The following is a 24,880-nucleotide window of genomic DNA, read 5'->3' as shown; positions in this document are numbered from 1 at the left end:
GATGTGAGCCACCATGCCCAGCCTATAAATTTTCTATACACATGTATCCAATGACTATGCTCTTCCCATGGAAAAGGTGAGAGAATCTAAGGTGTCCATACTTCCTTAGCCACTTTGTTGGGTAGCTAATCAGAGTAACTTTTGACTATCATGTAGCATTCTACTTATCTCTTTATACCGTCCTACACTAGATAAAATGATTTCTGACTTGGTATATTTAAGCTCTGGACTTTTTTGCTTTACCACCTCTACATTTTTGTCTTAATTCTTAGTATGGACACTCAACTCCTTTATGCTATAAATTCTGAGGGAGGGTCAGAACTTGAATAAAAGTGGTGGTATCTCCATTTGCAGTCTGTTATAACATTGCATCCTCAAACTGCCTTTGTTGATAATGGAATGTAAAGATGTAAGATAGGATTAGTTTCATTAGTAGAACACTTGGGGTACTGACTGGAAATTTAAATACGATGCCTCATAACTGTCCTTAATTACTATTGACAACTGAGTGCATTTTAAATAGGTAAATGTGAAAAAGTAGAAATAATGGTTTATCTTAATTTTTTTCTCTAGAGTTTGCAAAGTGATCTTGAGGCTGAACAGGTGAAAGTAAATTCGCTAACTCACATGGTGGTCATTGTTGATGAAAACAGTGGTGAGAGTGCTACAGCTATCCTAGAAGACCAGTTACAGGTAAGGGCCCTGTAAAGTTGGATAATCCTGAGGGGCCTGTGATCTGAGACCCAATTACATATTGCTCTTGTTCTTCATGTACTTTCTCATTCTTTATCCAGAAGGGTAGAAAAACCTACCTTTGGTTGTATTTCCCAGTTGGGATTCTACAGTGTGTGGGCTACAGGAGTACCGAGGTATTGATTCCTTTACTTAAGCTCTTGGGGTGAATGAGTGAGACTGGTTGCAGTCCCCAGCTTCTTTGTGCATAATGACAAGATTTAGAAGCACAGTGTATTAGTCCGTTTTCACACTGCTGATAAAGACACACCTGAGACTGGGAAGAAAAAGAGGTTTAATAGACTTACAGTTCCATGTGGCTGGGGAGACCTCACAATCATATCGGAAGGGAAGGAGGAGCAAGTCATATTTTACATGGATGGTGGCAGGCAAAGAGAGAGCGCTTGTGTAGGGAAACTCCCTTTTTTAAAACCATCAGATCTCGTGAGACTTATTCACTGTCACAAGAACAGCAAGAAAAAGACCTGCCCCCATGAATCAATTACCTCCCACTGGGTTCCTCCCTTGAAATGTGGAAATTGTGGGAGTTACAATTCAAGATGAGACTTGGATGGAGACACAAGCAAACCATATCATTCTGCCCTTGGCCCCTCCCAAATCTTGCGTCCTCACATTTCACAACCAATCATGCTTTCCCAACAGCACCCCCAAAGTCTTAACTCATTTCAGCATTAACTCAAAAGTCCACAGTCCAAAGTCTCATCTGAGACAAGGCAAATCCCTTGTGCCTATGAGCCTGCAGAGTCAAAAGCAAGTTAGTTACTTCCTAGATACAATGGGGATACAGGTAAAGAGTAAATAAATCTGTTCCAAATGGGAGAAATTGGCCAAAACAAAAGGGCTACAGTCCCCATTCAAGTATGAAATCCGGTGGGGCAGTCAAATCTTAAAGCTCCATAATGATCTCCTTTGACTTCATGTTTCACATCCAGGTCACACCTATGCAAGATGTAGGTTCCCATGGTCTTGGGCAGCTCTGCCCCTGTGGCTTTGCAGGAAATATCTCCCTCCTGACTGCTTTCATGGGCCAGTGTTAAGTGTCTGCGGCTTTTCCAGGTGCATGGTGCAAGCTGTCAGTGGATCTACCACCCTGGGGTCTGGAGGACAGTGGCGCTCTTCTCACAGCTCCACTAGGTGGTGCCCCAGTAGGGACTCAGTTTGGGTCACATTTCCCTTCTGCACTGCCCTGGCAGAGGTTCTCCATGAGAGCCCCACCCCTGCAGCAAACTTCTGCCTGGATGTCTAGGTGTTTCCATACATCCTCTGAAATCTAGGTGGATGTTCCCAAATCTCAATTCTTGACTTCTGTGTATCTGCAGGCTCAACACCACAAGCCAAGGCTTGTGGCTTGCACCTTCTGAAGCCATGGCCTGAGCTGTGCTTTTGCCCCTTTAGTCATTGCTGGAGCAGCTGGGATGCAGGGCGTCAAGTACCTAGGTACAAGGCATGGGGACCCTGAGCCCAACCCACGAAACCATTTTTCCCTCCTAGGCTTCTGGGCTTGTGATAGGAGGGACTGATGTGAAGCCCTCTGACATGCCATGGAGATGTTTTCCCCATTGTCTTTGTGATTAACTTTTGCCTCCTTGCTGCTTATGCAAATTTCTGCAGCCAGCTTGAATTTCTCCTTAGAAAATGAGATTTTCTTTTCTATTGCATTGTCAGGCTGCAAATTTCTCAAACTTTTATGCTCTGTTTCCCTTATAAAACTGAATGCCTTTAACAGCACCCAAGTCACCTCCTGAATGCTTTGCTGCTTAGAAATTTCTTCCACCAGATACCCTAAATCATCTCTCTCAAGTTCAGAGTTCCACACATTTCTAGTATAGGGGCAAAATGCTGCCAGCCTTTTTGCTAAAACATAACAAGAGTCACCTTTGCTCCAGTTCCCAGGAAGTTCCCCATCTCCATTTGAGACCACCTCAGCCTGTATTTTTTTGTTTATATTGCTATCAGCATTTTTTTGCAAAGCCATTCAACAAGCCTCTGGGAAGTTTCAAACTTTCCAACATTTGTCTCTCTTCTTCTGAGGCCTCCAAATGTTTCTAACCTCTGCCTGTTATGCAGTTCCAAAGTCACTTCCACATTTTGGGGTACCTTTTCAACAGCACCCCACTCTACTGGTACCAATGTACTATATTAGTCCATTTTCACACTGCTGATAAAGACATACCTGAGACTGGGAAGAAAAAAAGGTTTAATGGACTTAAGTTCCATGTGGCTAGGGAGGTCTCACAATCATGGCAGAAAGGAAGGAGGAGCAAGTCACATCTTACATGCATGGCGGCAGGCAAAGAGAGAGAGCTTGTGCAGGGAAACTCCCCTTAATAAAACCATCAGATCTTGTGAGACTTACTCACTATAACGAGAACAGCACAGGAAAGACCTGCCCCCATGCTTAAATTACCTCCCACCAAGTTCCTCTCAAAAAATGTGGGAATTGTGGTAGTTATAATGCAAGATGAGATTTGGATGGAGACACAGGCAAACCATATCACACAGGAACTGATCTTATTAAGTGGTCCACTGACTTCTTCTCAGAAGCACTTGAGGAGTTTGTTAAAATGTGGATTCCTAGGCTCTACCCAGAACCTAAATCTAAGTGAGGGAGGGGTGCAGTGAATTTGCAATGTAAGAAAAATTATGTGCATACTAAAATTTGAGAATTTCATCTAGTAGAATTCAATATCTCACTGTTTTCAGTAGATTAATATGTGAATTTCAACACATATTATTTCAACACATATATTCAACACATAGTTTTGTAAACCCCCCAAAATTGTTTCTTTTTGCACAAGGCAATAGTGGATCTTTATAAGTCTTTAACAAATAAATTTATTGGTATTTCATTTGAACAATACTTAGATTTCCTGATAAGACATTGCCAGTTTATTTAAATGTGATGCCTCATTAAGTGAGGCAATCCAAAGTGTAATTTCATCACACGAGGTCCTTTTGCTTTTGTAATCTTTAAAGTCAGCCAGTGTTTCCAAGACTTGTATGTGGTAGTTAGTTATTATAACCTGAGAGCTAAGTATTCATGCCTTGACTATTTAGCAGTAAGGAATCTGAGATTCAGAGAGGTTAAGTAGTCCTCCTGAGATTTAAATAGACAATGAGTAATCATGCTGAGACTAGAAATCTATCTTCTGGTTCTTAAGTTTTCTACCCTTTGCACTATGAAAAGCTTATTCTCGTATTAAGTATCAAAATAGTATAATATGAATTAAATAATTCTTGTTCACATATATATAGTACAAAAATAAATTTTAATATTTGTTAATCATTTATAAAATTGTAATAAAATGATTTTGCCAGAAAAAATCATGAAGAGTGATTTTTTATAATTAATAACATTTATCTATTTAGTATTGCTGATACTAATAAGATTCTGTTGCTAGTTTATGTAACTTATGGGGAATTTTTTTTTGGATCACATAATGTAAACAGAACAAATCATTTGATGTTTTTATTGTCTCATAAAAATTCTCTTATTCAAAACAATTTTTGTAAGTTAAACATTTTTCATAATTTTGGTACTACAGATGAAAATTTTCTTGTCATGTAAAAGAGAGTTAAGGAATATAACGGACATGCTGGATTTTTTAGGTAAAAATTGGAAAAATTGGAAAAATTTGAAGCACAAAAAGTAGATATATTTGCTGTATTTTTTTAATAATACGTAAAAATGTCATATTGTCATAAAAACAATTCAGACAATCAGACAATAGTTCAGACAATAGTTCTAGTTATGCTAGTTTCTAGCTATGTGAAATCATTTGTTTAATTCTATGGAAATTAGTTTTTCTAATTCATACATTTATAGGCCTAGTCTGTGTTATTTTAAAGAAACTTTTATAAAAATACTTTTTATAAGTTGCTATGCTATAATAAAGAACAATGGAAATCATGAATTTCTTCAAGGATTGTGATAACTCTCTCTTAAGGCTGTGTTGACAAAGGATGGTTTCTCCTTTTCCTAGAAACTTGGTGAGCGCTGGACAGCAGTATGCCGTTGGACTGAAGAACGTTGGAATAGGTTACAAGAAATCAATATATTGTGGCAGGAATTATTGGAAGAACAGGTATGAAACTGTTTTCCATAAGGGGCAAAATAAATGGTGAAAAGTAACCCATCTTTTATTGTGACATTAGAATAAAGTTGCCTTGTTTACTTTTCTTTGAAAGGGAAATATATAAATAATTATTTTAAAGATCAAATTTCTATCCAGTTGGTAGCTGATCATGAAGCTTATTCATAGAGATTATGTCATTTGACTCCATTAATTTGACCTGTTTTCATTACTTGGAATGTTAGTACTTGGATATGCTATTTTCATGATTTGTTTGACATTATAGTTGTTAGTGAATTTGTGTTGGGTGATGTGTTTGAATTTGTGTCGACACAAGGCCTAGCATATAATTTGTGCTCAATAAATAATGAATTATGAACCCACTCAATACATTATGAACTTTAATTCCTTAGATTTTTTCTTGATTTTTAACAAATATTGAAATTAATGAGAAAATATTATTTAGCAAAACCTTTGATTTAACACTGGGTTAATTGCATATTTTTTCCACTAAGTGTTACCCCAGCAAGTGAGCCTGTTGTACAAAGCTGCCACTTTAATTTTTCAATAGGAGTGGTGGCTCTTTGCCCGCTCTCTGGCCTTCTAGAAAAGCAACCATCGAAACAAAATACAAATAAGCAAAACTTTTCTCCCCAAATGCCAAACAGTTGTGGTTTAAAAAATAAGCAGATACTGGCAGGGCAGGATGACTCACGCCTGTAATCCCAGCACTTTGGGAGGCCGAGGCGGGCGGATCACTTGAAGTCAGGAGTTCAAGACCAGCCTGGCCAACGTAGTGAGACCTTGTCTCCACTAAAAATATAAAAATTAGCCAGGCGTGGTGGCAAGCACCTGTAATCCCAGATACTCAGGAGGCTGAGGCAAGAGAATCACTGGAACCTGGGAGGCGGAGGTTGCAGTGAGCCGAGATTGCGCCATTTTACTCCAGTCTGGGAGACGAGAGCAAGACTCCCTCTCAAAGAAAAAAAAAAAAAAAGCAGATACTCTATTCCCACATCTCTCAGTGTCCATTTTGATTCTTTTAAATACTTTTCATTTCCGTCTATAAGAAGCAACTATATTCTCTTCAGGGGAAAAAACCCAAGTGTATGATGTTTTGTGGCTTACTAAATATGGTGGCAGATAGTACATCTTAAAAAGTAGGTTGCAGAATTTGTCCAAATATAAATTGGTAATGACTACTTCCCCCTCCCTCAATCTGTGGTCAGATTTATCTTGTTAAGAATCACAAAAGGGACCTGATTCTGATTTCTGAAATATTTACATTTCACTTTACAAACATTTACATTTCACTTTATAAATATTTACGTTTATTGTGAACCTTGTATTTAGGCTGAAGAGCCTCATAGAATAATTAAAATTTTACTTCAATAACGACAGTAGAAAGGCTGGGCGCAGTGGCTCACGCCTGTAATCCCAGCGCTTTGGGAGGCCGAGGCGGGCGGATCACTTGAGGTCAGACCAACATGGTGAAACCCGTCTCTACTAAAAATACAAAAAATTAGCCAGGTGTGTGGTGAGCACCTGTAATCCCAGCCACTTGGGAGGCCCTGGAGGCAGGAGAATTGCTTGAACCCAGGAGGCAGAGGTTGCAGTGATCCCAGATGGCACCACTGCACTCCAGTCTAGGTGACAGAGTGAGACTCTGTCTCAAAAAATAAAAATAATAGTAATAATAATAATTGCAGTAGAAGACATCGATTACTAGAGAAAACCATTGTGTTACTCTTCTATCCAGTAAAACAATTGCAAATTTGGAAATAATTTTAATTTGATGATAAAAAATAGTTTAAAAGTAGAGTGGCTGACCTTTCAATCGTGTTCTATAATGATCTGAGATTTTAACTATGCATTTTGTGTGTGCATGTAGTATCTACATGTTCTGTCTTACGGCATCATTATTTATGTGCATATTTTACCAGCCTCACTAGACTGAGGACAGTATCCATATTTGTCTCTTATTTTCCCAATGTTCATTATTTTGGGGGGTGAAATATAGAGGCAAGGAATAGTTGTTAAATATTTAATTGATAAATAAAATCACTGAGAAAGAATTGATTCCATTGCAAATACAGAACCAGTTTTTTTCCTTCCCTACTAAATAGAAAAGGGTTTCTGCCCTAAATGCTACATTTTGGGAAAAATTATCACAATGTAGCTAGAATTGTTTTCCATCCCTTCTTCAGGATTATCTCTCTACATAATTGAATATCCTCTGCTTAGAAAACACGCATTGTTGGCCAGTGAAGTTTAAAAATTTTACTTGGGCTTTGGGCGATCTTCAAACTCCCTCCTTTAATCATAATCGCTGTTAAACCTTGAATGCTAGGGTGGATTTCCTACATGATGCCATGGAAAGACCATTGGTTTTGGGGTGTGGACCCTTGACCCAGCTCTGCTGTTAACTAGCCAAGTGATCTGGGACATGTAACTTGACTTCTCTTTCCTCCCTCTCTAAAATGACGGGCTGGGACAAGACAATCTCCCAGCTTTCTTCTGCCTCTAGAAAGTTATAATGTAACTCCTTTGGAGACTTGCATAGTTGGATTTTCCCTTTTCCCTCCACTTATCTCCTTGAGAATTAGGTTTAATTCCCTAGGTATGAGGCTAATGTCAGATTGTTCTGTTACAAATCTGAGAAGGATAATATTTTAAAGAAAGGTGTCTTTCTGGGTCATTTGTGCCTCAGACTTAGGTGTTTGAAGGCCTTCTTATCCCCAGGTAAGGGTGAAGCCTCTAATAAAATAAAAGTTAGAAATCTGGATGCATGATTTAATTGAATTATCAAATGATTCTGCAGATAAAGTTCAATTTTTTTTGTTACTTGTAGTGCTTATTGAAAGCTTGGTTAACTGAAAAAGAAGAGGCTTTAAATAAAGTCCAGACAAGCAACTTCAAAGACCAAAAGGAACTGAGTGTCAGTGTTCGACGTTTGGCTGTAAGTCATGGGGTTGTCAGCATCTGTGTTGTAAGCCTATAATATCTTAATGTTTTCTAGCTAATGGTTAATACAATTTAGTGAATACAGATTACAGCTCATTACCTAGCATTAGACTGCTGCCCTGTAACAATCTGGAACTACAAGTCTTACCTTTTAGCATAGTGAGCTGCAAAGCACGTACATTTTACTATAAAATATACATGTTTAAAATTTTTGGCTGAGGAAGGGAAGATAAAGTCCTGTTAAAAAGAGTCATCTAATAAACATCTGATATACTAGATTTTGAAGGAAGACATGGAAATGAAGCGTCAAACATTGGATCAGCTGAGTGAGATTGGCCAGGATGTGAGACAATTACTTGATAATTCCAAGGCATCTAAGAAGATCAATAGTGACTCAGAGGAACTGACTCAAAGATGGGATTCTTTGGTTCAGAGACTAGAAGATTCCTCCAACCAGGTACTTTTTGATTTAGATGGTATGTTGTACCATGAAGTAAACATTTAAAATTTAAATGTTCAGGTTAGTTTTAATTTGTATGAAATAAAAGAGTAGTAGACAAACCAAAAAGTTGGTTCCTTATACCTGATGAAAAATTGACATGTGAAAATTGCCTTCAGTTTTCTAAAGTAAGTTTTAATAGATTCTCTTAATATCCTGTAATTTAATTCATAGTAACTGATTACACTTAGCCAATAAATAATTTAAACATCTTAAATCTTAAGTAATCTTATTAATCTTAAAAATATTTTAATGAATTAGTCAAACATAAAACATTGGTTTGTAGACAGATGTTCTTAGCAGCATTATTTATAATAGCCAAAAAGTGGAACAACTCAAATATCCATACACAGATGAATGGATAAACAAAATGGGGTGTATGCATACAATACAATATTATCTGATAATACACAATAATGAAGTATTTACCCATGCTACAACATAGATGAACCTTGAAAACACTATGCTAAGTAGAAGAAGCCAATCACAAGATTATATGCGCTATGATTCCATTCACAGGAAATGTCTACAAGGGGAAAATCCACAGAGACAGAAAGTAGATGCGTGGTTGCCACTGGTGGAAGTGGGGAATGGAGAGTGGTGGTTTATGGGTATGGGATTTCTTTTTGGGAGTGATAAAATGTTCTGGAGACAGAGTGTGAGGATGATTATACAACTGTATAAATATACTAATAACCATTAAATTATATATTTCAAAGAAAATTTTATAGCATGTGAATTATATCTCAATGAAGTTGCTATAAAAATTGAAATTTTGGATGGCTTTTATTTCAGGTGACTCAGGCTGTAGCAAAGCTGGGGATGTCTCAGATTCCTCAGAAGGACCTTTTGGAGACTGTTCGTGTAAGAGAACAAGCAACTACAAAAAAATCTAAGCAGGAACTGCCTCCTCCTCCTCCCCCAAAGAAGAGACAGATCCATGTGGATATTGAAGCTAAGAAAAAGTGAGAAGAGATAGAGTAATTGTTCAAACTCAATATTGTACATACTGTATTTTCTACTTGGTGCCTATTTCGTACTAATCATTAATCATAGGCAAGTCTAGACATAATAATTATCATTATTATGAAAAGTCAACTACTGAACCACCCACCGCCCCTGTCTTCTGAATATTCTACTTGGCACCAGCTAAGCATCTACTTGGATAATTTTATTTATCCTATGTTCAATTGGGAGAACTCTGTGATCAAACCTTTCTTCCTTTCCCGTCATTCTCCTTGGAAGGATATGATTGTCCATGACTGTCTTTTTATTCTTTCTTTCACTGTTCACAACTTGACAGTTTTGCTTTAGGTAGACATCTGTATTTTTGGTCAATCTCTTTCCTCCTCTCACCATTAAAAAAATCCTTAATTCAGGGAAATAATTCATTTCTAGTGTCCTTTTTTCTCCCCTTTCTCCCTTATTCTTTTTCATGTTTTGTTGTTTCTTTTATTAATTTTTTTGTCAGATTAATTAACATATTCTTTGTATTTGGCTTAAAGATCCATCTTTGTCATAAAATATTTCTTTTAGTCTTATTGATTCAAAAGAAAACTCAGGATCTCTTGAAGAAGAATAATCACAGCTGACATATATCGAGCTTTTACTGATGTCAGCTATTCTATTAAACTCTACTGTGTGCAGGTACTGTACCTGACATGAACTACAGCAGGTAATCCTCAAAGCAGTCTTTGAGTAGTAGTGTTATTCTCTGCCTCTTATAGTAGAATCCTATGCTTGGGTAAATGGGCAATTATTTTGGGCCTAAATAAAAATTATACATTTCTCCAACTTAGCTTTTGTTAAGAAAGCAGCATTCCAGTGTTACCAGATGGTTTTTATTTTGATAATAAGGCTATGTTTCTGCCTCCTAATAGCATCTCCTTGTAGGACAAGCGTACCTCTGAGTTGCAAGCAGCAGTTGTGGAACCTTTACTTTTGGAGCCAAGACAGCACAGGAAAAAGATGCATCTAATGTTAATATTAGCATAGATCTCACATTTCCTCAGTGGATATTATCTGCCAGGTGTATCTGGCAGTGTATCTCTCCAATACTGACTTTGTGCATTTGGAAGCACAGAAGGTTATCGAAGACTAGAGTACATAACTGTGAAATCTTAAACATGACTGTATTGTATAGGGTACTTTGTGCTGCAAGAAACAGAATACCGTGCCCAAAGTGTCTGAAACAATGAGATCATTGGTAATCCCATATTACAAAAGTTCTGGAGGTAGGGAAGTTCTGTTTTAATGGAAGGGTGTGGTTCAGCAACCCTTCATCTGCAGTCTCTTGTCATTCTTGTCATTCTAAGGCTTTTACCCTTACCCTTGTCTTCTTAGCAGACTTCTGCCCTGCTCTCCCTGATCCCCTGGTGCATGGGAAGTTGAAACTATCTGGCCTTTTGAGTCTCTGTAGTTGTGTTTTGGAGACTCCAACTGCAAGGAAGAATTATGGAGAGAGGGTGTCTGTCGTGTGGGCAGCCAGCTGCGAGGATGCCAGTTATCAACTCCACCACTTGACTGATGCAAACATTCCTTCAGTGAATTCTTGGACGAATAGAGGCTTGAATACATCCATTCATTACAGTTAAATCTCATTATTATAGAAAGGTCATTTTCATGCTCAAATTCTGCCACCTCTAAGTCTACCTACATGTGCTAGCTCTTTTGGAATGATAGGGAGAGCCACATAGCCTTTTTCAATATGTGATCTCCTCAGCCTTTTATATCCCAGTTTTTATTATCATAAAGTGCAGGAGATCCTTAACCATTACTATTAAAATGGTTTCCAGACCCTTTTATATCTTCTGTCTGCTCTGGAAATCACTGTTAGTTTGCCTTAAAATGGACTACCCCAATAATCGAGGGCCTTAAATGACTGCTTAATGCAGTGCCTAGTTTAAAATATATGCTGAAAAAATGGCGGCTCATTTCCACTTCTCTTTGCTTGGTGCTGCTGTGGTGGTGGTTTTTACCAGCTCAGGGTACAGTGGGACAGTCATTTCCTAGAATGTAGATACCTGTTCCTGTGACCTGCGATCATTGCGTCACTCTTGCCTGTATTCAAAGCAGTTGCTGACTGAGTCTCCAAGGTCATTGTAAATGTGTGATTTTTAGATGACCGTCTCTTCTCTGAAAGATTAAATAGAAAGCTGCTGTTAAGATGACAGGAGGAACGTATCCCTGTTTGAGCAGTACCTTGACCCCAGTTATTTATCTAGAGCATCACAAAATCCCTCACATATTACAGGGAAAATCTACCTTGATGAAAAGATAAAATATTCATAATTCACCGGAAACACTTTAAGCAAAGTTTCTCACAAGAATCAGCAGTAACGACTTGTGCTTAACATACCGAGAAGCTCTGTGGGGAGGGTACTAGTTAAGAAGACAGACAGTCTCGGTTTGAATCCCAGCCTCACCCTTTGTTAGCTTTGTGACATGGGACAGTTATTGAAAACCTCTGTGAGTACAGTGCCTTCATCTCTAAAGGGGATAATAATAGTGTATACTTCATAGGGTGCTGGTGAGGATTCCTTGAGTTAATAATAGACATAAAACACTTCGATCACATCAGTGATCGTGGCTCTTCTTGTTCCTCCTTGCTGTGGTTTTGACCAACCTTCTCAACACCTGTCAAACCTGTCCCTTCGTCTTCCTTCCCACTGTTACTATCTTAATTGTGACTCCTGTTGCTTCACAGCCTGTTCTCGGCTCTTGTCTCTCTTTAATGCTTTCTCCTTGGTGAACAGTAAAGGATAAATAGAATCATGTAAGTTCCATGCATAGAACTCTTCCTAAGCTCTCAGCTGCCTTTGGGTTAAGTCCAAACTCCTTAATACATCCTGCAGGGCCTTCCTGTAGTTGGTCCATGTGATTCTTGGCCACATCGTCAATTGTCCCTCCCTTGTGAGTTCAGTACTCATTATTCCAGACACGCCTAACTAATACTTGCAGTTTGCAAGATGTGATCTTCCCTTTGTTTCCTTTCCCTTGGCAAGGGAAATTCCTCAGTATAATGCTGTCGTTCTCCTCTAGGAAGCCATCTGTGCCCCGATTGGATTAGAAGCCACTCCTGTGAATTCCTGGAATTAGCATCCAGCAAATTCTTTTGTTATTGCCTGTTACTTTCCATTGCTTACTAGACTAGAAGCTCCTTGGGAGCTGAGATTTTTATCTGGTTCACTTTCATATCAAGAGTCCAACCCAATGCCTGACATTTAGTAAGGCTCAATCATTACATATTGAACAAAAGAAGATGTTAACCTTAGGAATGTCTGTACTTGTTCTTTGCTGACGATCTAACCAAATCTGGTTTTTATTATCTACAAGCATTTATAAAAATACAAGTGATTCTTTGTAAAGGTAAACATTGTTTTAATATATAAAGTTTTAAAAACTGTTATTTAAGGCCAGGCATGGTGGGTCATGACTGTAATCACAGCACTTTGGGAGGCCAAGGCAGGCGGATCATGAGGTCAACCTGGCCAACATGGTGAAACTCTGTCTTTACTAAAAATACAAAAATTAGCTGGGCATGGTGGCGGGCACCTGTTATCCTAGCTACTCGGGAGGCTGAGGCAGAAGAATCGTTTGAACCTGGGAGGCGGAGGTTGCAGTGAGCTGAGAAGCCATTGTACTCAAGCCTGGGTGAAAGGGCGAGACTCCATCTCGAAAAAACAACAACAACAGCAGCAACAAATTATTTAATTATTTTCTTCAATTATTTATTAACCCTATAATATTATTACTTTTTTCATATTTTTAATTGGAAATATATTATCTTATTTTGCATCATTACCCTATTTATGGGTTGCTGTTTTTGGGGGAGTGATAAAAATTATTCCTGATGAGCATTTGGGTTGCTCTTTCTGGGGTCAAGTAAAACAATAGAAGAAAACATGACAAATGGTCACCTCTGAATCTTCAAACAGGTTTGATGCTGTAAGTGCCGAGCTGTTGAACTGGATTTTGAAATCAAAACCTGCCATTCAGACCACAGAGATAAAAGAGTATATGAAGATGCAAGACACTTCCGAAATGAAAAAGAAGTTGAAGGTAAAAAACATAAACCACATATATCCTACTGCAAAAATAGTTCATCATGCTGGATTTTCTGCTGCCATAAAGACATTATGGAATTCAAAAGCCTGCTGTAAAATAAATGTAGGCAGAAGGTAGCTTTTAGTACATTGTAGTGAATTTTGAATCCATTCATGCTAGCTGTCATCAGATCCCTATTTGGAGGAGGGTTTTGTTTTCATCTTTATCAATCATGGAGATGTACAGTGAGGAACACTTCTTATGGTGATCCAGTTAGTGGTACTACTTTTTAGTTAGTTTAGATCACTCTTAATCTGGTATCTAATAATTTATGACTTTATATTAACGTTATGCTGAAGATGTTTTGCCTTCAGAATACAACAGACTATTTTAAATCAAAAAGTGTCTTCCATATATTTTCTTTAGAGTTGTAAAAAATAAATACAATTAAAAGGTGTGGGATCTTAGCCCTGCCGCTTTCCATGCTTATGTGTGTTTCTGAAGAGTGTGGTGGGAGCTTGTAGAACTTTTTTGTCCTTGGTGCTCATACGTCTCCTACACATTACTGCAGTAACTATTTGGGCACCTGGTGTAAGTCTGCAATGGTTTTTGTATCAACAGTGGAGTTTCATTTTTAAAGAGTTTGGAGGATATTTTAAAAACAAGATGTGCATAAATATCTAAGGTTTAAGTTGGAAAGTGGTGGGTGAAATGGGAATTGAGATGAGGCTGGGATTGCGGGTGTCTCCCTGCAATCACAAAGTCCAGAGGGCGAGGTGGTCTGAGCTCGAACTTGCAAGAAGGCTTAGGGCACACCAAGCACAGGGAGCTGTTTTCTTTGTGCAGAATGATGCACCTTTCTGTGTGGTTGAAATGTCCCCACTGCAGGAGGCTTCCCTTAACCTCACTAGAAAGAGTTCAGTGATTAATCTTTTGACTTCATGTGGCTTTGGCCATGTCTCCATGAAAGCCCTTGCATTTATGCTGTTGTTTGTTTATATGTCTGCCTGTTTATATGTCTGCCTGTGAGGGCTTAGAAATTGAAGATAATTTTCCATTGCACCCTTTTTATTCAGCACTTGATAAAGCTCTTGTAGCTCATGGAAGCGGAGTGTGATGATTGTGGGTAGACAGGGGGAATGGGGATGTTGGTTGTGCAGGGAGCAACTTTATCAGAGCCCTCTCTGCACAGAGAGTTGGGAAAGCCAGAAGTGGGGCCTGTGTTACATCATTTCATATGCTTCTCACAGTTCTGAAAGATGGATAGATGATTTTAATGATCACTGACCACCCAATTCTAAAAGATATTCAGGTGGCAGAAAATTTAGTAGTAACGGATCTTCATGGAACAAGTTCCACAAAATATTGATAAATTAAAGTCTATCCTGTGACCCAGGAAAATTTTACTGGCAGAAGTTGTTACTATATTTGGGGGGATAAAGTATGTAAGGCGTGATTGGCGTTCCTTTGTGTTTCATTTAATATTTATCTAGAAATTCATTTATTTTGTTTCAGACGAGTAGTAACAGATGCCAAAGATTTGGAAAAAAATATATAAAACAAAGAAAATTTCAGCATTATTCTAATCCCCTATTTTTCTTGCAAACTGAGGAAAGATCAACTTATTTTTCTTCTTATTTTTATTATTTAGTGAAGGAGTATCTTGTTCCAACAGATGAATTACCTGGGTGGAGAATCTGTAGTCTAGTCTCCTGCCATCTTAAGAGGAAGCAAAATATCTACTTGTAAAAAGGAGACAATTGCCTTTTTCTCGAGTTTGATGGTGACTTTTACATTGATCCTTAGTTAGACAAAAGTAAATGGTGTTTCTTAGAATCTCTTGCTAATATTCCTTGATCTTTGACTATAAGAAGGTTGTTCTACCTAGTCACAATAAACTTTGTGAAAATCAAAGTAGGATAGCTGAATTTATTTGATAGCACTTACATGTAAAGAATTTAGAATTGGGATTCTTCTCTGGATTGTCTGGTTGAAGTAATATGGGTTGCTCAGAAATTTTGATTTTGTTATGATGGATACTATTTGAATAGTTAATATATAAATATCAGTTGAGGATGGAGGAACGGGAGAAAATTCAAATACTGAGTTGTCTGCACATATACTTGTGTTTGTGCATGTATACCTGATTTTACTTGCTTCATTCTTACTAGTTCTGGAAAGAATTTTGTCTTGGGAATATCAAACTATAGAGATAAAAAAATGAAATTAAGAAGCATTTCTCAAACATAAAGAACAGAATGTGGGCTGGGCTTGTCATGGCTCATGCTTGTAATTCCAGCACAAGGAGGGAGGATTGCTTGAGCCCAGGAGTTTGAGACCAGCCTGGGCAACATAGGGAGACCACCGTCTCTACAAACAGTAAAAAAAAAAAAAAAAAAAAATAATAAAAATTAGCGGGGCATGAGCTTGCACTTATAACTCCAACTACTCCGGAGGCTGAGGTGGGAGGATCCCTTGAGTCCAGGTGGTTGAGGCTGCAGTGATCCACGATTGTGCCACTGCACTCCAGCCTGGGTGACAGAGTGAGAAACTGCCTCAAAGGAAAAAAAAAATGCTTTGGTTTGGGTTCTAAAGCATATTTTCTATTTTCATTATTTAAAAATTATGTATGAAATATGATTGTGTTTGAAGTTTACATTAAACCCTAGACTTAATATAATGCAAACAAATAATGCTGAGCCTCAAAATATTTCTATCCATTTTTCCTGTTTTCTTTCTTTTGAGATGGGAGTTTTTTTCTGTTGCCCAGGCTGGAGTGCAGTGGTGCGATCTTGGCTCACTGCAACCTCTGCCTCCCGGGTTCAAGCAATTCTCATGCCTAAGCCTCCCAAGCAGCTGGGATTATAGGCAAGCACCACCATGCTTTGCTAACTTTTGTATTTTTAGTAGAGATGGGGTTTCACCATGTTGGCCAGGCTGGTCTCAAACTCCTGACCTCCAGTGATCCACCCCGCTCAGCCTTCCAAAGTGTGGGATTACAAGTGTGAGCCACCATGCCCGCCTATTCTTTTGCTTGTTAGTTAATTTTTGTTCAGCAACCTCTGTCATAACACATTCAATTCTTTTGACTCAAATCATTATTTTTATGGCATGGAGAACTCAGTGTATGTATGTAAATAGATATACTGGATCTAAAACATAATTTTAATTATTTCCTTCTGATAGGAGCTTATAATTATCATGTACATTTTTTTCTCATAAAAGAAACCAAAGTCTTTTAGTTGCTATGATTACTGTTTGAATTTACCTTTTCAGATTTAAAAAGAATGTAGGAGGGACATTAAACCTAAACATTTAAAACAGCAATATTATATTGAGAAGAAAGTTTTCAATATTCTTATGCTGGGACTTCATTTGCAGGCATTAGAAAAAGAACAGAGAGAAAGAATCCCCAGAGCAGATGAATTAAATCAAACGGGACAAATCCTTTTGGAGCAAATGGGAAAAGGTAAAATCCTTGATTTTTTTTTTCCCCATATTTTTCAGATGGTGGCATCGAATAATATTACAGTTTGCCCTGTTAACTATTTTGCTTTAACATTCTAATCCTCTTTTGGCTAGATAAATATTTTCAAAAATATTTTTAGGCAGCAGAATCTTTTAAAAATTGAAATTTTATTCTGAAGCTGATTGTAAAAAAACAGATAAAAGCAAAGTTTTTCTGATTTTATATGGGGTCGGGGCTGGACACCCTGATACCTTAGCAGAACAGTTAAAACCCACTAGCATAGTAGATTTTAAAACTGTATCCTTTGGGATTATATATTGGGAATTTGTTTTGCAGGGGGGTAGCAAAAGAGAACTTTATTTGGCAACATTTGGGAAATGAAGTTATATTAAATTCATCAAGAGTTTTTGATTTTTGGTAATGTTTAATGCATTATATTTACTATATTTATTTACTACAGTATTTTTATAGTTAAGTTTGATAAGGTGTTACTTGTATATGAAATTTTTAACTGTGTCCAAGACTTTTTTTTTTTTTTTGGCTGTAGCTCCCAGTGGCTTAGAATAAGCTAAAAATTAATATTCTTGCTGTGCAGTTTTGCATGTGAATCTCTCTTTGTTCTAGAGTAATGTTGAAAGACATTTCTTGCATTCCATGTACCTTGGTCTAATAATAGCACTTTGGAAGGCTGCTGCAGCTCTCCTTGACACTCGTACAGATATCTGTATAGAATTAGGAATATTAGTTTGACAAGAGTCTTCAAAGCAGTAGCATTTAATTTTTTATTGTTTGACTTTTTGTTATGGAAAATATAACTACATAAAAGCAAATAGAATACTATAATGAACTTCCTTGTATCAGTTACCTAGTTCAATAATTGACAATTCTACCGTTCTTGAATTGTCTATACCTTTACTCGTTCCTCAGCCTCTCAAGTATTACTGTTTTTACAGTTTTCTTGGAAATAAATTTACTTACATTGAAATACATGACTTAGCTGTGCTGTTTTGATAAATAGATATACCTGTGTAACCTACACACACACATCACTATGTAGAAAATGTCCACCTTTCCAGAAAGTTCTCTTTCGAGTTAGTCACCTTCCTCCCTCCAGAAAACAACTGTTGATGTTGTTTTGACCTTAGATTATTTTGCTTCCAGCCTTTAACAGATATGTTTATTTATTTAGTAGGTATACTGGATGTGTATATACACACACACACACACAAACATATATACAAACACAAACATATATAGATACATACACATACACATAAAATACGGAATGTAAACCATGTGGACAGTGTATGTCCATTTATTTTGAAATTATGCAAATGTATTGTCAATCCATATATTATTAATAAAGGTTAATTTCTTCCTTAAATAAATTAAATAGAATAGTATTTAATACTTTCTTTCAAAATCCTTAGTTGTCCTGCCTGTGGGCATCCCACTTGGAGGTTTCTCTTTCTAGTATTTACTTAAAGAGATCCAGAGACACAAACAGATGATAACTTCCCTTGAGATGCTGGTTCATTCAATAATTATAATGCATTGGATGTTGAATTTATTTCCTTTACAAGCATAAATTTTTTTTACTTCTACCTCAGCAAGTGACTCTGACTTTATCTGGTGTGAATATGGGATAACTTCTTGAATCTATGCACTGAATTTACTCCCATTTCTGTCAGGTTTTCAGCAGTGTGGCAGAATTATGAAGATGGGGGAGACTTGATGTAGATGAGAAGTTGGTGCAAGGTGATGTTACAGTGAGAATAACAGTGATTGGGGGAACGGACGAACTTGGATTGTCCTGTCCTTTTCTAGTTTCTTATCCTTGGGAAAGTCTTGGAACCCTTGCGTTTCTTTGCCTTGGTGTCTGGAAAGTGAGGGAGTTTATTAGCTGACTCTTAGCTATTAGTTTATCCGCTGACTATTAGTTTATTAGCTGACTATAGGCTTTGGTCCATAAAATTTTACCATAAACGGGTCCTAAACAGACACATTCTGGACATTGAATTCACATGAAAGTGCTACTTGCAAAAGGCCAAAGGCAACACTGGAGAATAGATGACATGGGGCTTTTGTCACCTAATATATACTTGTACAATTTCACAGGAAACATTTTATATTTTGTATTATCAATTGTTTTTCAAGCATTGGTGGAATTAGAAATACATTCCTTAGAGGACCCTAATTCTTTTTTGTTTTAAAGATGCATCTGTTTAAAAAAAATTTTTTAGGACAACAGTAGGAAGCTGAGAAATGGGGGAGCTGAACTGAATAAACTCTGTATGTTCCAGTTCAGTTAGGGAGGCATGTCAAATTCTTCAGTAGAACCCATGTTTGAATAATCATGTCACTGTTTTTCTGAAACCAGTTCCATCAAACAGCCCACCATAGCCAATTCTGATAGGTCTTTCCTGCCTAATGCATTTTAGGTAAGTTTTGAGATATGTCATCGAGCATAAAAATGTTTTTAGAAAATAAAATAGCATGAGGCTGGGCGCAGTGGCTCATGCCTGTAATCCCAGCACTTTGGGAGGCTGAGGTGGGTGGATCATGTGGTCAGGAGATCAACACCATCCTGGCCAACATGGTGAAACCCCGTCTCTACTAAAAATACAAAAATTAGCTGGGCATGGTGGTGCGTGCCTGTGATCTCAGCTACTCAGGAGGCTGAGGCAGGAGAATCGCTTGAACCAGGGAGTTGGAGGTTGCAGTGAGCTGAGATCGCACCACTACACTCCATTCCAGTGACAGAGCAAGACTCTGTCTCAAAAATAAATAAATAAATAAATAAATAAATAAATAAATAACAATAAATAAATAAATAAAAATAATTAAAATAAAATAATGTGTTTCATTTGACTTTCACAGCTGATATATTTGGTTTTCTTTGTTTAGCTTATCTTGTTCCTAGAGATCCTCATCTAATAAAATACAGTAGTTGGACATCTGGGTAACATGGCTTTATGAGTTGATACTCATTGTGTTTGCCTAAGCATATAAGCCCATGAAGTTTGGTGAAGGTTCTATGTTTTGTAAACATTTCCCTTGATTCCAATAGTGATAGACTGAGAAATGTAAAGTGAAGTGAGACTAAGTGGCAGGAATGTGTTCTATTTTCTCTCTTTTAGATAATTAATAAAGTGATATGCTGTTGATTTTGCCTTTTGACTAGTTATTGTCTAAGAACTCTGTGTTTTATAGAAATAGAAAATTTTAAACTCTGGATCTCTGGGAGTAAAACAACTATTTTTAAAGACAATGGCAGTTTTCCTTTTATAAGATGTAAATTGTGTTTGAATCATTACTGGACATCACTGTAACCAGCAATATCTCAGGATTAGAGAAGGGGAGATTCAGATGTTTAAAATCAGTTTAAAGAGGCAAAATGAATGGCTTATAAGACATTGTCAGTGAAAAAATACCTGAAGTTGTTTTAACTGCCCTTGTTCTTGAAGTGAGCACCTCTTTCCAGTTTTCTAGATGAGTAGTGATAATTTTCCATCTCAGAAATTTTATTTACCTACTTAATTTTCTTCCTGGATTAGTATAAATTGTCCAACCTAAAGATGATGTGGCTGGTGTTACTATTCCTTTGCCTAACTAGGATAGAAATGATAGGGTAAAGGCACAGCCCATATCTCCATTGTTCAGATTGTTAGGAAAATGGTGATTTATTTTGTATACTCTCCCCATTAACAGGGATAATGCAGCATGGCTTATGGTGTGAATGCTTTGTTTATGTCTCATATTCTCTTACCTGAGAGATAGTGGTGAACAGTGAGCTTCTGCAATTGACATAGGTGACACATTCAAATTACAGCATGATATGCCCTCATTTATAATTTTTAGTGGACACAGTGTATTATAAAATTTTCAAAGTTTCATTGTCTGTGGATCATACATGATTTTTTGTTTTTATGCCTTTTTTTTTTTTTTTTTTTAGTTCAAGCTCTCATTATCCTGGGTTTTGATTATATATGTTTATAAAGCAGGATTGTTTATTGCCTTCCTACTCAGTAAAAATGTGAAGCCATCCTTTCAGTATGCATGTTCTCCTCTTAATAGAAAGATTCCTTTGAAGATTTCTCAGACTTTTTCATAGTCATTTTAGAGGATTTGAAGGTATTTTAGATTAAGGGAAGGACTATGATAAAATCTATTATAATATATAACTTTATTATTTTTAGGAACATTCTCTAATTTTCAAAAATATCGGACAAATAACATGATAAGATTTCAGTAATAAAAATGGTGGCATTGTTTTCCCTGATGTGTTTCTAAAGTAGATCATCTTATTGCTGCCTCAGTCTTTTGGTATTTGCTTATTTATGTGCAAGGTCTCCAATGGGCTTGTGATGCTTCTAGAGCCTGGCTGCTGGCTTAATATTCCTGCACTCACCAGGTTGCTTCCCAGCATAAGGCATTCTCGCCATTCATTTCTTAATTTATACGACACTATGCTTGGGTCACCAAGACTTGAACTGCCTCCTAGTTTTTCTAGCCAGCTGTATTTTTTTCTTAGGACAAAGGGTCTTCTTTCTGAAGTCAGGGGCCTAGACAGATCAAGGTAGTTGATCTTATTTCAGTGGCTCAGGTGATAAACTAGCAGAGTGGAAGCATGGTATGGATGGAAACATATATTACCTAGAAAAGGCAGTGGCTGAAGTTCTATTGATGTGCCCTTTGCAATAGCCGCACTGCTCCTGAATTGTTATTTTAAAATGTCTTCCTTCTTTGGTCAAGGAATTGAAATAAGCGTAATTATTTTTAAGTGCATCATTATACATTTTTGTTGTTGTATTAAAAGGGACTTAAGAAAGTGATCATTATGTGTGACATTGCCTCACTATTCTGAATGTTAGAATGTTTAGAATAAATTCAAGAAGCATTTTGTAATATATAGACTGTTTGCTTGTTTTTCATGACTGCATAGAAGGCCTTCCTACTGAAGAGATAAAAAATGTTCTGGAGAGGGTTTTATCAGAATGGAAGAATGTATCTCAACATTTGGAAGATCTGGAAAGAAAAATTCAGCTACAGGAAGATATAAATGCTTATTTCAAGCAGCTCGATGAGCTTGAAAAGGTCATCAAGACAAAGGAGGAGTGGGTAAAACACACTTCCGTTTCTGAATCTTCCTGGCAGTCCTTGCCAAGCTTGAAGGATTCCTGTCAGGTAAGGAGCCAACTGTCTGGAACATGGAGGAATTCTGTGTGCAGTCCCAGAGTTAAGGAGGGCTTCTTGTATCATGAACTTCAAGTTAATGCTGCCCTGATTAACTTCCTGTGAGGATGTTCATCTTCAGTGAGTTATGTGACCATATTTTCTCTTCCTTAGCGGGAATTGACAAATCTTCTTGGCCTCCACCCTAAAATTGAAATGGCGCGTGCAAGCTGCTCGGCCCTGAAGTCTCAGCCTTCTGCCCCAGATTTTGTCCAGCGGAGCTTCGATAGCTTTCTGGGCCGCTACCAAGCTGTACAACAGGCTTTAAAGGATCGTCAACAACAGCTAGAGAATGGTAAACCCAACAATTTTAATATCTCCTCTCTCAGTTTGCCTTAATGTAAACATGACTCCCGACATTTAGAACTTGAGTATGCTTGCTTGCTTTGCACCAACCTTCTCCATTTTCCATTGTGCCTGTATTGTTCAAAGTCTTAAAGTCTCCTGTATTCAGATTCTTTTCCAGATTCACACCTTTTTGTAAATATATAGACAAGTTTCATGTGCTCTAAAATTGTGTCAGTAGGATACACTCCGTCATCCAGGCTGGAGTACAGTGGTGCAATCATAGCTGCAGTCTTGACCTCCTGGGCTTCAGTGGTCCTTCTGCCTCAGCCTACTGAGTAGCTGGGACTACAGGCATGCACCACCATGCCTGGCTGGTTTTTTACTTTTAGTAGAGCCAGGGTCTAGCTATGTTGCTCATGCTGGTCTAGAACTCCTAGGCTCAAGTGATCTTCCCACCTCAGCCTCCCAAAATAACAGGTGTTAGCCATTATAACAGGTGTTATAACAGCCTCCCAAAATAACAGGTATTAGCCAAATTAACAGGTGTTAGTCTCCCAAAATAACAGGGATAACAGGTGTCAGTCAGCCATTGTACCTGACCTGGATGTAATGATTTGTAAATAGTTTTTTTTTTTTTTTTTTTTTTAAAGAAACAGGTGCAATTTCTTCCTTTGGCTGAGGAGGCCACTTAATATCATTGCTAGGAGGATTAAAATGAATGATCCCTTACTTCTGTTTCCTCAAAATAGTTAAAGTTTTAGCAGTCCCATAGTCTCTTTTAAAAGAAATCGTATTCCACTATCAAATTCAGAAAAATTTTAGAGTTCTTACTTTTGGAATACACTTGGTTTTGGAAGGTTCACTGTTAAAGGTTTTGAAAGCTCTTTCCTCTTACGTTACACTGTTTACTTCCTAGCTGCCATTTGAGTTAGGAACTGTGTTGCATTGTGCATTATTTTGGGTAGTGCACACTGAAAAGCTCCACATGTAACCCAGCCTAACTTCAGCAATTGTAGATTGTGTGATGACTGGAAGTACCTGTATGTGTACATGCTAGGCAAATGTGTTGTGTTGCCTTTCTTCAGAAAGTGTATCAGGACAGTGTGTCTTTGTTCCTTGAATTCAGTTATGTGAAGTAAATCTTTTGAGGGTACCTCTTTCTCCACTTATTGGTACAAACTATGCTTTCACTTTTGACAAGGATCAGTAGGCAGTTTAACTTTTGCTGCTAGTTGATTTCACCTCTTTGTGCTTCAAGAGAACTCACTTTCTTTCCACACAAGTGTTACTTCTACGAGATTTTTACGTTACTGACTCAGGTAGGCACTGTTCCAGCTGGCTGTTCAGTCGTTATTTCTCAGGGTACCTGGGTAGCATGGTGGCAGTATTTCCATATAATCTCCTCCACTCCATAGATGGGTTTGTCTACATGGCGGAGCTTAACAGCAAGACTGGTTGACGGGATCTTTGCTTTCTTTTATTCTTTGTGTAGCTGTTAAGGAAGAGGAGATTATATGGGACAAAAGGGACATTGTTGTTCCATCTTCAGAGAGACATTTCATCATAAAGAAATGAAGAAAAATTATAGTGGGTTAGTTAATATTTCAAATGTCAACATCCGCAGGAATGAAGTCACTGTCTGACTCTCAGAAATGCCAATGGAATGATCTATGTTATTAACAGAGATCCTTTTACATTTTAATCATGGGGTCTCCTTTGCCATGTATTGGAATTCATTTAGGATAATGGTCTATGTAATAATATTGGGTTCCTAACATGATTTTCTCAAATTAAATATTTTTAAATCAACAGAACTGAAGGGCCAACCTGGACATGCATATCTGGAAACATTGAAAACACTGAAAGTTGTGCTAAATGATTCTGAAAATAAGGCCCAGGCATCTCTGAGTGTCCTTAATGATCCTGCCAAGGTGGAGAAGGCCCTGCAAGAAAAAAAGGTAACATATATTTTCCATGTTAGAACTCGAGTGCTTCTAATATCTCCTCTTACATATTTTGAAATGTTTTTTCAGAGATTAAAAACAGTTGGTCAGTTTTGTTCATCATTGGTCCAAAAATTTATGTATGATTTGAGGGTTAGTTTGACCTTACATAAAAGAAAATACAGTTGTTAAATATTTTTTCATAGAAGAAAAGCATATTTTCTCCTTCTGCTGTGATTAGCTTAAAGTTCTCAACCTGTTCATAATCTGCTAAACTATCTTTAATGAAATGAGGACTATCAGTCAATGTGTTGATGTATACTTTTTCTGCATCGAATAGGAATATTTCCCTGGTCATTTAGTTGAGCAGCTTTATGGCTCTGCACTATTTTATCAGATGAAAAGGAGAGCAGCCATTGAGCACTGCACACTTGGCCCACACTTGCTGTGCCATTCCCTTGGTGTTTAGTGTTGAGAATACATTGTATTGCTCACACACAACTCATGAAGAAAAAGCTTTAATTTTTATGATTATGCCTATTTTTTTGTGAGCTGTTCATGTTTTGTTTTGTTTTTTGATTTCCAACTTTTATTTTAAGTTCAGGGGTAC

At 37.4% G+C, this 24,880-nt stretch overlaps 1 protein-coding gene across 12 annotated transcripts in view; it reads left to right on the top strand.

The window, feature by feature from the left end:
• The window catches only part of UTRN (utrophin), a 590,704-nt gene that overhangs the window by 150,089 nt on the left and 415,735 nt on the right, over positions 1 to 24,880 (top strand). For 11 of the 12 annotated variants that reach the window (XM_021936868.2, XM_021936872.2, XM_021936870.2 and 8 more), the window contains 10 exons: positions 574 to 693; positions 4,737 to 4,838; positions 7,678 to 7,785; positions 8,068 to 8,247; positions 9,085 to 9,254; positions 13,227 to 13,350; positions 16,717 to 16,804; positions 21,750 to 21,991; positions 22,154 to 22,334; positions 24,140 to 24,285. In XM_021936868.2, coding sequence (XP_021792560.2) covers positions 574 to 693; positions 4,737 to 4,838; positions 7,678 to 7,785; positions 8,068 to 8,247; positions 9,085 to 9,254; positions 13,227 to 13,350; positions 16,717 to 16,804; positions 21,750 to 21,991; positions 22,154 to 22,334; positions 24,140 to 24,285 — 1,461 coding nt within the window. The remainder of the gene's footprint in view (positions 1 to 573; positions 694 to 4,736; positions 4,839 to 7,677; positions 7,786 to 8,067; positions 8,248 to 9,084; positions 9,255 to 13,226; positions 13,351 to 16,716; positions 16,805 to 21,749; positions 21,992 to 22,153; positions 22,335 to 24,139; positions 24,286 to 24,880) is intronic. The other variant, XM_021936864.2, reaches the window with a different exon arrangement.

This window comes from Papio anubis, chromosome 6 (assembly GCF_008728515.1).
Source record: "Papio anubis isolate 15944 chromosome 6, Panubis1.0, whole genome shotgun sequence".
Lineage (NCBI taxonomy): Eukaryota > Metazoa > Chordata > Mammalia > Primates > Cercopithecidae > Papio > Papio anubis.
The sequence above is the reverse complement of the archived record's forward strand: the minus strand, read 5'-3'. Positions and strand labels throughout refer to the sequence as shown.